This window comes from Ovis aries, chromosome 2 (genome assembly GCF_016772045.2).
Source record: "Ovis aries strain OAR_USU_Benz2616 breed Rambouillet chromosome 2, ARS-UI_Ramb_v3.0, whole genome shotgun sequence".
Taxonomy (NCBI): Eukaryota; Metazoa; Chordata; class Mammalia; order Artiodactyla; family Bovidae; genus Ovis; species Ovis aries.
In genome coordinates this window covers 151,142,183-151,156,842 of record NC_056055.1, presented here as the reverse complement: position 1 = coordinate 151,156,842, position 14,660 = coordinate 151,142,183, and the positions used below count along the sequence as shown (strand labels likewise).

Here is a 14,660-nt window from a genome sequence, read left to right as displayed (position 1 = left end):
TCTCAGGACCCAGTTTCTCCTACATATAGTTTCTCTCATGATCAATCAAAAAAGGTTTATATGCAATGCCTTTGAAAACACTTCAGAATTAGAAGCATATTTATGGTTGAGGGAGATACTGGATTATATTATACTTGCTGGGTTTAATCTTGAAAATAAATGAATTGTAAGCTCAGATTAATTTGGTATCTCATTTATATATTCAGTCATTTATACCTTGACATTTGGATTCTACCCATCAAACTCTGCATTAGGCTGTCAGATTATTTTTTAAATGTGTCCTGAATTTGTAACACTATTCTGGGATTTATTTGAATTGAATTTTTTGTAGGTAGAGAATTTTATGTGATATACTTAAAATAACATTAAATATAATGAATAAGTAAAAGATTTCAAATGCCTTGCTTTTTAGATTCCTTTAACCAAAGAATTTAGTAAAGTTCTTTTCCCAATATACTTTTTCATATAGTTTGGAGTTTTTGTTGCTGTTGTTCAGACGTAATTTTTCTTCAGATTTTTGCTTCACTTTCCTTGAAAGATTGTGAAAACCGTCTCTATTACTGCATTATTGTTGCACTCTAAACCTAGATAGCATATTGAAAAGCAGAGACATTACTTTGCCAATAAAGGTCCGTCTAGTCAAGGCTATGGTTTTTCCAGTGGTCATGTATCGCTGTGAGAGTTGTTCTGTGAAGAAAGCTGAGCGCCGAAGAATTGATGCTTTTTAACTGTGGTGCTGGAGAAGACTCTTGAGTCTTGGACTGCAAGGAGATCCAACCAGTCCATTCTAAAGGAAATCTAAAGGAGATCAGTCCTGGGTGTTCATTGGAAGGACTGATGCTAAAGCTGAAAATCCAATACTTTGGCCACCTCATGCGAAGAGTTGACTCACTGGAAAAGACCCTGCTGCTGGGAGGGATTGGGGGCAGGAGGAGAAGGGGACGACAGAGGATGAGATGTCTGGATGGCATCACCGACTCGATGGACATGAGTTTGAGTAAACTCTGGGAGCTGGTGATGGACAGGGAGGCCTGGCGTGCTGTGATTCATGGGGTTGCAGAGTTCGACACGACTGAGTGACTGAACTGAACTGAACTGAAACCTGCAAACAGAAAATGCTTAGGTAAAGGTGGTTAGGTGCTATAAACAAAAAGCATTGTATATTTAAAACCTGATGCTTTTTTGGAATGTTGCTTTTCTAAGTAGTCACAAGATACTTGGGAGTTCAGTTGACCTCAGTAAACAAGAAACAAAAGTGATATTTTTGTTGAGATAGTAAAAGCATAGGGCATGAGCCAAAAATTGTAAGCAGTAATTAGCCCAGTTAGGTGTCAAATTCAACCTAATTTCACTTTTGAGAAAAAGACTCCCTCTCAAGCAGCTCAGCTTAGTGAAAAGAAGATTAAAACAACCTCCACAAAGAAACAACAAGGGGAAGCATTGAGGCCTAGATTATGAATAAAAAGCAGTGGGGTATGATTTATGGACTGAGAGAAAAGTAAGCTGGGCCTATATACGTGAATGGCTGAAGTACCAAAATTCAGGTGGTAAAAGGTAAGAGATGAGTTGTAATCACACAGCACAAGGCTAGAGTAAGTCAGACTTTTTTTTTTTTTTTTTTAATGTTCATTCTGTCGCTGAACACTGGATGATTTTAGAAAAGACTTGACTTCACAGCATTTCAGCTTCCCTACTGATTAGGTGGCCAGGGATAGTATGGCAGCTGTTCAGAGAGTGGCATTTGGAGTCTGACCAGTCTGGTTTGAACTTTGAACTCAGTTTTAATGTAAGTGTAAAATCAGACTGGTAACTTATCTATGGCAAATATGTTTCAAGAATTTTATCAAGTTTCAAGAATTAATTTTGCATTGTGAAATGCAAATTTGTATTCTTCTACACATTTTTAAGAGGAAAGGTAGACTAATAGAGGAAAGAAGCTGTAGTAATCTCAGTGTTTGATAGTATACATAACATTACATTCATACCAAAACCAGCAGAGATATTACATGATAAAAAAACTATAAACTATTATTCCTCATGAATATAAATATAAAAATCTTTTATAAAATATTACAGAGACCATCTCAACAATATGTAAAAATTTAGATCATCATGACCAGGTATGGTTTATCCCAAGAAGGCAGGGTTGGCTTAGCATTTGAAAATTTTGCAGTGTAATTCACCAGATTAATAGAAAAAAAAGAGAGAAAACCCACATCATTATCTCAGTGGAAAAAGAAAAACCATTTGATAAAATTTCAGTGCCCATTCATGATGAAGTCTCTCATCAGGCCCAGATAAAGGGCATTTATGAAAAACTTAAAGCTAGTGTTATATTTCATGATTAAAGACTAAATATATTCCAAGATTTTAACCAGTACAGTAAGGCAAGAATAAGCACAAAAATTGGAAAGGAAAATTAGAGCAAGAAGAAGCACAAAAATGAAAAGGAAAATTAAAATTATGTTTTTACAGAGAAGACATGATTTTACATATAGAAAAGTTTAGAGCAGGAGTCAGCAAAGTACAGCCAAATTTGGGCTATCTCCTACTTTCATATGACCTGTGACTGTGACTTAAGATTTTTTTTACATTTTTTTGCCTATTTGACTGTAAGATAGATAAAACCATGTTAGAAAACATTTTGGCAGTTCTAAAATTAATCATACACTTACCTCATGATCCAACACTCTTGAGTACAACCCAGGAATGAATGAAATAAAAACGTCCACACAAAAACTTATGCACGTTTATAGCACCATTTGTGGATGTTTATAGTACCCCCAAATTAGAAACAGCTTAATTGTCTGTCTGTATGTAGGTGAATAAACAAATTCTATTTTATTCATACTACTAAATAAGAAAAAAGAAACCACTGATACACACAACAATATGGATAAATCTAAAAAACATGCTAATTTAAGAAATCAAACACAGAAGAGTTCATACTACATTATTCCACTTATGTAAAATTTTAGAACAGGCAAAATTCACCTACAACAGCAGAAAGCAAACCCATGGTTGCCAAGGAGTAGCGGGAAGGGCGTATGAGAAGGAGTTAAGGTAATTTTTGGAGAGCAAGATACCCTAAATCTGATTGGAATTATAGTTCATTGTTGTGTATGTTCAGTGAAACACATCAAACTCTGCATCTTTGAAATGGATTTTATTATATGAAAGTTATACCTCAAAGGTGACTTTAAAAAATATTATGTTTTAAAAAACCCAAATGTGCCTTGTCTTAAACTGGAGCATGAGCTTCAGCAGAGCACATGCTCTTTGGTAACAGTTTTGTGTTTTGTTTTTTTTTTTTAATTTCCTTCATTTAGCTTGGTACTCGGTGCAAATATTTTTGAGCAAATACCTTGAGTAAAATATAGAAACAAGGTGACCTAATAGGCTGGGAGTAGAAGAATGAAGTTCCCTGGAGTTCGGCCAGCGAGGCTCAAAGGCCAGAATTCAGATCTGTGCTGAGGCTGGGTGAAGCTGCTGTATGTAAAATTTTTGTTTTAGATTTGTTCATCCTAACATTTATTTTTCTGCTGGAGAAGAATGTGTGCAGTGTAATCTGCCATGACTGGAATTACAGATAAAGCCTTTGGGATGGCAGACAGGGATTCAGACGATTAACTGTCTGTGGAGTACTTTATAGGTAACGGTTTTATTGAAATAACATAAGGAGCCTGTGTTGGTAGTTTTAATCAAATCAAGCCTGACTCATCTATTTGAGAACCAGGATTATGGGAATAACATCTTATACTTCTGGAGTATTTTAAGATTGAAACAGTTATATTCATGTTTGCTTATGAAGAAACAGAATTGGATGGATAAGTAAAACTTTAACCCTGTGGAAAAAAATTTAATATTTGTATCTGGCTTCTCTATGTTAACACTGAAGAAATTGCTTTAGGTTATACAACTCCGTAATGTTATGCTTCCAGTATTACCAGAGGGTATTTTTACAGAGGAATATCATGTTTTATTTCATGCCTGAAAAATAAACTTGAGTCAGTGTGTTCTGCTTCAGTCCCTTAAAATTTTATTGCAGTATATTTCAGAGTTTGGGAGAAAGTTCTTACTGGCCTTGAGGCTTCATCCCTATAAGGGATGAATGGTTGGGTTGGATCTGTACCCCTCCCCTAACCCCACCCCTGATTTTGACTTCTTCCCCCATTCTTTCCTTATTCAGCACTCTGGGAATAGCTAGGCCTACAAGTAGTTAGGTGCAGTCTGCCCTCTGAAGTTCATCCATGTTTCATCCCTGCTCCCTTCTTTTTATATAAAAAAATATATATATGTTAATTGGAAGATAATTACTCCAATTTATGTTAATTGGAGGATAATACTTTATAGTATCGTGATGGTTTTTTCATACATCAGTATGAATCAGCCATATGTATACATGTGTCCCCTCCATCCTGAACTCCACTCCCCATCCCTGTTTCTCTTAACCCTATTAACTCATTGGCTCATCTTTGCCTTATCAGGAAGCATTTGATCTTGTGGGCTTGTTTGGATCAAGACATGCTATTAATTCAGGGGATGCATCATTGTATTACTTACATTGTATTCTTATAACTAGACATAGATGTGTCTTGAAGAGAGAAGAAAATTGACCTCCACCTCTGAAATTTTTGCAATTAGTTGGTACTTAATCAATACACACCAGCTGTGGTATTTTGGCAGATGGGACTGCTTCCTCTGGTTAGAGGGTTTTATGGGGTTGGGTCAGCCTTCCTCTCAAGTATTAATAGTTGAGGGAAAAAGATCAGGAATTCTTGGGGGGTAGTGAGTAGATTGCCTTTCTCAGAATCATCCATTATTTTTCATGGGCCCATTACACTTGTGCAAAATTAATCCTGAAATAGAATTAGGAGAGAAAAAACCCCACCTTTGGCAACCACCATAGATGGTTGGGTGGCATCACCGACTCAATGGACATGAGTTTGAGCAAGCTCTGGGAGTTGGTGAAGGACAAGAAGTCTGGCATGCTGCAGTCCCTGGAGTTGTAAAGAGTCAGGCACGACTGAGTGACTGAACTGAACTGATAGTAATAATTGTTTGGAGCATGAACCGCCAGTGGCTGCTAAAACTAATGTATAAGGATGATGAGAAACATGATATTTATATAATCTATTTACATAGTCTCAAAGTATCTCCCTATAGGATATTATTAGTTACAAAAGGAAAACAAGTGATTTTACAGTGGAAAAACATGATACATACCACCTAAATAAAGTGCTCTAAGTTAAAATTAATAGTAATGGGTCAAATCAATGTTATGTGCCTTTTCCCACTTTCTCCTCCCCCCTCTTTTTAATGTGCATAGATGAATTTGAGTAAGCTAAATTTTAGGTATAATTTCCTTCCCTGTAGTGGTCCCTCCTGTGCATAAAATATCCTAACCAGTATCTCTGGACCATGATTTTCAAGATGGAGCAAAAGCTTTGGTTGCCTTTCAGACTATGCTCTATACCGTAATATATCAGCACTTTGTGACTGGTGTATTTCTGCACCTTGACAACATATAGATAGATACCTTTGATCTTACTTAGCAAGGTCATTTGTCTAGCCATTTGCCTCTGTACAAATATCTGTTTTGAAGTTTTGAACAGTATGATTTTTTTGGCTCTTAGATGGGGTTCTTAGAACACAGACCCTCCAAAGATATTCATAGAGACCTACATAGGATATGTTAGGGCTAATTGGCCTCTACCTGTGTCTTGCTATATGACCTAAATGTCTCATGAGGTATAGTGGTTCCCACTTGATCCGTTTCCTTGATAAACTCAGTATCAGAGCTTTCAGTGGTCTGGTCTCATTCTGTCATTCTGCAGTCACCATTTGTACGCTCACTGTTCTGCAAGAGTGAAGACTCCCTCCCATGGGTTGTCAGTACTTTCATTGAAGATACAGTAGCTTACTTTGATAAATATTATTTTCTTTCAGTGATTACTTTAAAAACTCTATGGACTGATAGGAAATAAAAATATCTATGTTGTGTAAAATATTTATAGTTATGCCTAATACATATGGTTGTGGTTTTAAAAAGGGTTCTAAAATGATTTAACCTGATGTAAATAGCATTCTCCCTCAGAATGTGGCTAATGGTAATGGTGTTATCCCAGCATCTTAGACGAGAAAACACCAGAAGGGTCAGGCACACACTCTTCCGACACTCTTTCTGTGGCTCCGCACCAAAGTTACATTTATAGATCTCTCAGGGAAAAAAATTTTATTCTGTTGACATTGAAAAGTTAAATTGTACAGTCTCTTAATGTGGAAAGTGTTGCCTGAAACATAGATATCTATTTGTACTGTACATCAAGGTGGATTAGTGAGTGGACCTTATAACGTTATTGCCAGAATTATAAGAAAGGCACTTGGTGAAAATATAACCAAATAAAAAGAAACTATGATGATGTGTGTTAATTTTCTGAAGGCAAGTTTATTAAGGCATAGTTTATATACAATAAAATACACCTTTTAGTGAATAGTCCTGTGAGTTTTGACACATGAATACAGTCAAGGTTTCAACACAGTTCCATCATCCTGGAAAATGTTCTCTAACAGGGTTTTCAAAAGGTGGCTGTGAGTCTCTGGACAGACAGCATGGGACACAGCAAGCACTTTGCCCTCAAGGCCGAGACTCCTTGGTGGGTGATCTCCAGAGCTGCACTGTGTGCAAGGGTGGCCCCTTAGTACCTCTTTAGTAGAAGACTTTTGCAGTGGAGTCTTCCTGCGTCTCAGTTTCAAAGGATAATCCCTGACATTCTGCATTCTAGTGAAAAACAGTGTTCACAGCCATTCTCGTTGCTAAAATTTTATAGCTGTGGATTTTTAAGTTTATGAAGGAGTGATCAGCATGTTTTACATATTCAACATTTATTGCTACTTTGTTAGTTTAGGCTTGCAAAATTAGTACTTTAAGAGAAAACTTAAAAAAACTTATGGAAAATGAATGGGATGCCCTACAGGGAATTCACAGTCTAGGCAGCCAGGTCTTTTGAATATGTGAATAACAGAGAAAACAGATTAGGTTGCTTTGCTGCTTATTTATGCCTTTTTAAAATAAAAAATACAACTATATATGCAAAGTGACTTGCGTGAACCCTTTTTTAAATATTGTTTTTAATTGGAAGATAATTGCTTTATAATACTGTGTTGGTTTCTGCCATGCGTCAGCATGAATCAGCCATAGGTATACATATGTTCCCTCCCTCTTGAACTCTTTTTTTTAATAACATTTTTATTGATCCTTACTTTTTTTTTAGAATAACATTTTGCAAATACGATTACTTAGGTCTCATTATTCTTTTCACTATTAAGTATTAATGACCATTCTGTAATGTAACTCTGGTTTCCCTGCTAGGCTTAAATGGAAAAGAACAATTTCCTTTCTTAGTGTTAAAATTCCCACCAGGCCTGTGGTCTTTGGGTTAACTTTACCAAAGCAATTAAAGCTATTAGCAAGGACACAGTTTTTATTTGGCCACTACAGCTCCAGGTAACTCCCGGCTGTTTGCCTCTGGTTAGAGGAAATGCGTTAATTGTTCTGCAGTACTCCTGCTTCTCTGCTTCCCTTGACTGTAGCAGAAACGCAAGTGGGCGAGCTGGTTTCTTGGCTGTAAAGCCACTTCCAGGATAATTGATCAAATTGGCAAGGACTTAGCTTGCCTGCTGCTCTCTCAAAACCATCTCAGCCAGGATTCTTCCATCTGGTATTTGATCACCCTTGGCCCTTCTTTATCCCAAAGAGTACAAGTATAAACTGGATATAACTTTAGTTTTAAAAGAGAGATGTCAGCCACTTATTTACCCTAACTCCTAAGGGAAAAAAGTATTTTCCTAAAGAGTAGTTTCCTAAAATATAGGCATATCTCTTCCTAAAATCTTTTGACTTTCCATGGAAATTTTTTTTAGTCTTTGCAACTATTTATATTTGCTAATTTACGAGTGCTTACGCTACTTAGCTGTACTATCAACCTCATTTTAAAGTTATGTTTGCAAAGTTAATTACACTCATCTGTAAGTGGAAAAATCAGAATAAGCATTTCATATTAGCATAATAGCTTTAGAAAAGTAATTTTGTGGCCTTTTATTACAATATTAAGTAACTAATGGTCACTTTGAAAGAGCCAAATTCAGTTTCAGTGCTTTTTTTTCCTTAATAGATGTAACAGACTTGTAGTAAATTAATATGCTGTTCTTTTATATCGTGATTGTAGTGGGCAGAATAATGCTCTTCTCGCCAAAGATATGAGGTCCTAATAACTGGAATTTGTAAATGTTACTTTAGTTGAAAGAGATCTTTATGGATGTAGTGAAATTCAGGGCCTCGAGTGTGGGAGATTACCTGGACCAGCTCTGAGCGCCTTCACGAGTGTCCACAGAAGAAAGAGGCAGTTGGAGATTTGACGCATGTTCAGAAGAGAGAGCAGGGAAAAGGTGGAGACAGAAACAGCAGTGATGTGGCCACGAGCCTACAAATGCTAGCAACCATTGGAGCTGTAAGAGGCAAGGGCCACATCCTTCCCTTCAACCTGCAGGAGGGATATATCCCAGCTTACAGCCTTGATTTTAGTCAAGTGAAACTAACCTCAAACTTCTAACTCTGTAAGTATGAGGGTATGCCCTTCTATTACAGCAGGCAGAGGACACTAATACAAGTTTTGATACCAGGAGGTAAGGTGCTGATGTAACAAATACATAAAATGTGGAAGTGGCTTTGGAACTGGGTAACAGGTAAAGGCTGGAAGAATTTTGAGGCAGTGATAAAAAAGAAGCCTAGATTGCCTTAAGCTAAATGTTGGTAGAAATACAGATGTTAAAGGTGCTACTGGTGAGAGCTCAGAGGATGAAGCATACATAACTGGAAACTAGAGGAAAATTGATCCTGTTACATAGCAGGAGAACACTTGGCTGAATTGTCTCCTTCAGTTGTGTGGAGCACATGTAAGCAGTGGACTTGGTATTTAGCTGATAGATTTCTAAGCCAAGTGTTGAAGGTATAGCCTGGTTTCCTCCTGTTGCTTAGAGTAAAATGCAAGAGGAAAGACAGAACTTGAGGGAAGAACTCTCAAGTGAAAACAAACCACAGCTTGGCAATTGGGAAAATGTACAGCCCATCCAGATCACCAAAGGTAGTAAGTTTAGAAGATTCACTGTTGGGGAAGTGTGCTCTGGAGGGAGTACCAAAGGGGTAACTGGACAGTTTGCAGTACTTTGAGTGCTTACAAAGTAATTAAGGTTCGAGTATGTTCAGTCAGCCCTTTCTCCTTTGGGGTCTGTTGGTGTATTTGTAATCGTGAGCCATCTGTCCTCCTGGCCAGCAAGCTTCTGGGACACCACCTTTCCCTTATAGCAAGTAGATATTAGAGCCTGTAAACTGATTTAAATAGTAGAGCACAATGTAATTAGAAAGGCAGATCTGCTACAGAAACATTGTACCATGCGTTACAAAGCCAAATGTAAATAATTTGGATTAGAGCCACACCACTGGGTGTTTCTAGTAGCGTAAATAACAGAATTGGTAGTGTAAAAATAACTCTTCATGAACATTCCTCTGTCCTTTGTTTTGAATATCTGTGAAATGTTTTACTCTATCTCCAGTACCTTTTATAGGCAAATGTGGGAAGAGGTGGTTAAATGTATTTGGACATGAAAATGGATGGTAATAATTTGGATTTGCTTTGAGTTGACTTTCTGATGGCTGTGGTGGATATTGCTCATGCCATCTGTGTTCTCACCTGGCTTTACTTTTGGCTATGACGTAATCTGTAAGACAGCTGCCATTTTGTGGTAATCCACAGACATAAAGTACTTTTTTTTTTCTCAGTAACCTTTTTTTGGTTATTAATATGCTATCCCAACTGAGCAATAGACCAAGTCTAAGTATAAACTGCTTCCCAGGTGGCGCTAGTGATAAAGAACCCACCTGCTAGTGCAGGAGCCATAAGAGAACACAGGTTCCATCCCTGGGTCAGGAAAATCCCCTGGAGGAGGGCATGGCAACACACTCCAGGACTCTTGCCTGGAGAATCCCACGGACAGAGGAGCCTGGCATGCTGTAGTCCACAGGGCTGCAAAGAATCAAACATGATTGCGGTGACCTAGCATGCTCTCAAGTGTAATCTACTATAAGCCTGAGGTAGTTTTAACCTCAGGGTTTTTTTTCCCCTATAGTTATTGTGGTTATTGTTTATTTAACTCAAGGTACAGTACTTTAATATTCCTGATCAAATTCTAAGGGCAGTCCATTTATATTCTGTCACAATCACAATGGAGAATTAAGCAAATATTTATGAACCAGAATAAGGATTCAATATTTACCTGTGATAAAAGGTAGTAATGCCCAATTTATCACATTACTACACTGTAACATTGGCAAGTTCTGAAATAGTTTAAAAATGTCTCTGTTGTTTTCTAAATAAAAGGGAAATGGGCTACATGCAATTAAACACATCTCAATGTGAACGTAGTGTGAAAAATATCTTCACATAGGGTGGTTTATTTTTTAAAGTTCTTCAGTACACTAATGGCATACAATTTAGTTTAACAGCTCGGTGTGCTATAATCAAGAGTGTGAATAGGCAATCAAATACTTGTGTGAAATTCTGCTCTCCAGAGCATTCATGGTAGGCCTGTTGCTATGGTGCAGTCTCACCTGGGACTTGTTTAGCTTCTTTCTCAATCAGATATATTGACAATAATGAGCTTAAAAACAGAAGTCCATGTAGAAAATTCAGAGTGGAGAAATCCAGACAGATAAATGAAGCAATATGGCACTTATTTTCCTCTTTGGACCTTCGAGTTCTTATTTGTGATCCCAAGAGTTTTAAGATCCACTAAAGGCATTGTTCTCTCTCTGTAAAGTGAGCTGGCCATCACAGAAGGCCCTATTTGTCAGATGGGAAACAGTGGAGAAGATCATTTCTAAAAGCTGCAAACTAGATTCTCATCATCCACAGCTGCTTCCCTGGAACTTGAGACCATCACGGTGCTACTTAACAGTGCCATCTTATTTAGATAATGCCCAAGAAGGACTGATGAGTCACAGTTACTAAGTTGAAGGAGATGGCCACATCAGAGTAAAGTAATAAGCCAGGCAGAGAAACCTTTGATGGATTCCTTAGGCTTGTATTGTTTTTAAGAGGTATTACCTCCCTTACTTCCGCAGAAGGCAGTGGCACCCCGCTCCAGTACTCTTTCCTGGAAAATCCCATGGATGGAGGAGCTTGGAAGGCTGCAGTCCATGGGGTTGCTGAGGGTTGGACAGGACTGGGTGACTTCACTTTCACTTTTCACTTTCATGCATTGGAGAAGGAAATGGCAACCCACTCCAGTGTTCTTGCCTGGAGAATCCCAGGGACGGGGGAGCCTGGTGGGCTGCCGTCTGTGGGGTCGCACAGAGTCGGACATGACTGAAGTGACTTAGCAGCAGCATCTCCCTCACATCACCTAGAAATCAATTTCATTGCTCCACTCTGTAGGTCACTGTGTGAAGCTGAAAGACAATGATAGAACCAACTCTGGAGTCATACCACTTAGCTCCCTCTGCCTGCTCTGCCATCCACCAGGTATGTGACCATAGACATCTCAAAAATGAGAGTAACAATACGTTAAATCATGAAGCGCTGTAAAAACCAGAGATGCCTAGCGTGTAGAAGTCATTCATTTGTTGTTGGTTGTACCCTCCAGGTATGACGTGCATAGAAAGCATTAGTACAGTGTCTGGCACATGCTGCTGCTTAGTCACTTCAGTCATGTCCAGCTCGGTGTGACCCTGTGAACTGTAGCCCACCAGACTCCTAGTCTATAGGAGTACTCTATAGGCAAGAGTACTGGAGTGGGTTGCCGTGCCCTCCTCCAGGGGATCTTATTGACTCAGGGAACAAACCCAGGCCTCCTGCATTGCAGGCAGATTCTTTACCACTGAGCCACCAGGGAAACCCATCTGGCTCATACTAAGCACCTAATAAATAATAGCTAGTAATACTAGTATCCTAATCCGTTAAGTGAATCTTTGCTAGATGCTTATTAAAAACAAATGAGGATGTATAAGAGGATGGTTAAAGTTTAATGTATTCAACCATAAAAAGTTGTATTCATATGAATGAAATGGGGTGGAGAGTCAGAAACCTTCCAAGCCATTCATTCTGAGGCAGCCAGGTTAGAGTCATTGGCCCAGCAGCCTTTACAGTGAACATGTCACTGTTAAATCCAGCTAAGTATGTGCTCTTCTAAAACTCTTTGCTGATTAAACCAGCTTACTGTGTGCTATGAGAAAATGCTGTTCTTTGCCAAATTATGTCTTCTTACCTGCCGTTTGATAGTCTTGACTTTCATTACACAGTACTGTTAAAATGCTTTAAGTACAAATACGTTAGTGTATCTTAAAAGGTAAGTGTCACAGGTGTGTATTTAAAGCGATCATTTAGGTTTAGTTTCGAGGAGAGTGGGCGAGAGCCATCGCCTGCCACTTGGTGGTCTTTTCACGCCCTTTGATTCATTCTGCTGATGGACTCAGAAGGTCTCCTGTGGCAAACTGTGTTATCCTTCCTTCCTGAGGGACCAGTGTTCTCATTCTTCATCACACACACAAGCAGGCAGGCATGGTCCCAGGTACTGAGGCGGGTGTACCTCTGAAGCGGGCGTAAACCAGTGGACTAGCCTCTGCTTACCTGAGCCTCGGCCCTGGACGCTGAGTGGGATGCTCTGCTTCCTATCTGCTCCGTGCATTCGGCTCAGAGGTAACATCCTTTCCATAGCAACTTATTGCTTTTAGAAGAGAAGAGTTACAGAATTCAGCTCCATCTTTTTCACGTCTGTTGACTGGAGGTATGAGTTGTTGGTGTGAAAATACTTACCAGAATATCTTCAAAAAACAAGAGGAAAAAGCTATTTCTCAGTATTTTCACAGAATAGACACAAGGAATTTAAAAACTCTTTTGGCTATGCCATGTGACTTGTGAGATCCCATTTCCCAGACCAGGGCCCAAACCAGGGGCCACAGCAGTGAAACTGCTGAGTCCTGACCACTGCACCTCCAAGGAATTCCCAGAAAGAATTTTTTTTTTTAATTGAGATGCAATTGATACATTTGTGGTTGTTCAGTTGCTAAGTCATGTCTGATTCTTTGGGATCCCATGGACTGTAGCACGCAAGCCTTCTCTGTCCTCCAGGAGTTTGCTCAAATCATGTCTAAATTGATGTGTAACACTGCATTGGTTTCAGATGTACAACATAATGATTCATTATTTGTGTATATTGTGAAATGATCACAATAGGTCTAGTTAAGGAACAGAGTAAGATGATGGGAAATATTGAATAAAGGTTTGGGGATGTGTTAAATCAGTATCTGAGTATTAAAGAACAGCTTAACTCGTTCATCCACCATCTTTATATTGTTCATTGACATTCATATTTTGATATTGTCACACTGACTATAGAAATCATACTTTTTAACTTTTTGAGTGTCCTTAAATTTTCTGAAGTTACCTGCTTTGAAGTTTAATAAATAGAAAATAGAGCATACGATACTAACAGGAAGCAGCCGCTCTTTTTTTAGTCATTTGTCACGAGTGCTGCTTCAGCTACTACTACTTATGATTTGATATATAAGATTGGACCCTCTTTATATGAGGATTAAGAAAACACAAAATGTGAAGCAGAACTACGGAGGACAGAATATGATCAGAAGGTGAAAGGAGTAAATTTTTAACTGAATAGTATATTAGCATTGTATAATACTAAGAGCTTATTAGAAATGGAATTCAAAGCATCTCTCCTTAGTCAAATCACTTCATTTTTTTCCTCCACTTATGAATTGAAAATAGATCCCCTGATTTTTGGCAAGTGAACCCCTTAAGGAAAAACATGGTGCTTTTTAAATTGTATATTTGTTACTTTATAGTGCTCAGTTCCCTAAAAACAGCTATATGGTTTATACAGCATTTAGGATCTTATTCACATACTCACACCAGTTCCTCTGTAATATGAGTGTTATTCCCGTTTTATAAACAGTTAGACTGGGGTTTAGAGATGTTCAAATGACTTGTTCAGTATTATTTAGCTAGTAAGTGACAGTGCAAGTCTTACAGTCCTTCCATATTTGTTGTAATCTGCTTCAAACTACAGACTTTTAGTGATTCTTATTCAGAAAACAAAGATCATGGCATCTGGTCCCGTCACTTCATGGGAAATAGATGGGGAAACGATATCAGACTTTATTTTGGGGGGCTCCATAATCACTGCAGATGGTGATTGCAGCCATGAAATTAAAAGATGCTTACTCTTTGAAAGAAAAGTCATGACCAACCTAGATAGCATATTGAAAAGCAGAGACATTACTTTGCCAACAAAGATCCGTCTAGTCAAGGCTATGGTTTTTCCTGTGGTCACGTATGGATGCGAGAGTTGGACTGTGAAGAAAGCTGAGTGCCAAAGAATTGATGCTTTTGAACTGTGGTGTTGGAGAAGACTCTTGAGAGTCCTTTGGACTGCAAGGAGATCCAACCAGTCCATTCTGAAGGAGATCAGCCCTGGGATTTCTTGGGAAGGAATGATGCTAAAGCTGAAACTCCAGTACTTTGGCCACCTCATATGAAGAGTTGACTCATTGGAAAAGACTGATGCTGGGAGGGATTGGGGGCAGGAGG

General features: G+C 38.5%; 1 protein-coding gene across 31 annotated transcripts in view; it reads left to right on the top strand.

Moving 5' to 3' along the window:
- Positions 1-14,660, top strand: part of PKP4 (plakophilin 4) — a 259,580-nt gene that overhangs the window by 99,528 nt on the left and 145,392 nt on the right. Inside the window, exon 2 of one of the 31 annotated variants that reach the window (XM_042243821.1) lies at positions 11,493-11,579. The exons of the other annotated variants lie outside the window; for them this stretch is intronic. Coding sequence (XP_042099755.1) covers positions 11,517-11,579 — 63 coding nt within the window. The 5' untranslated portion in view covers positions 11,493-11,516. The remainder of the gene's footprint in view (positions 1-11,492; positions 11,580-14,660) is intronic. 31 annotated transcript variants of the gene reach the window in all.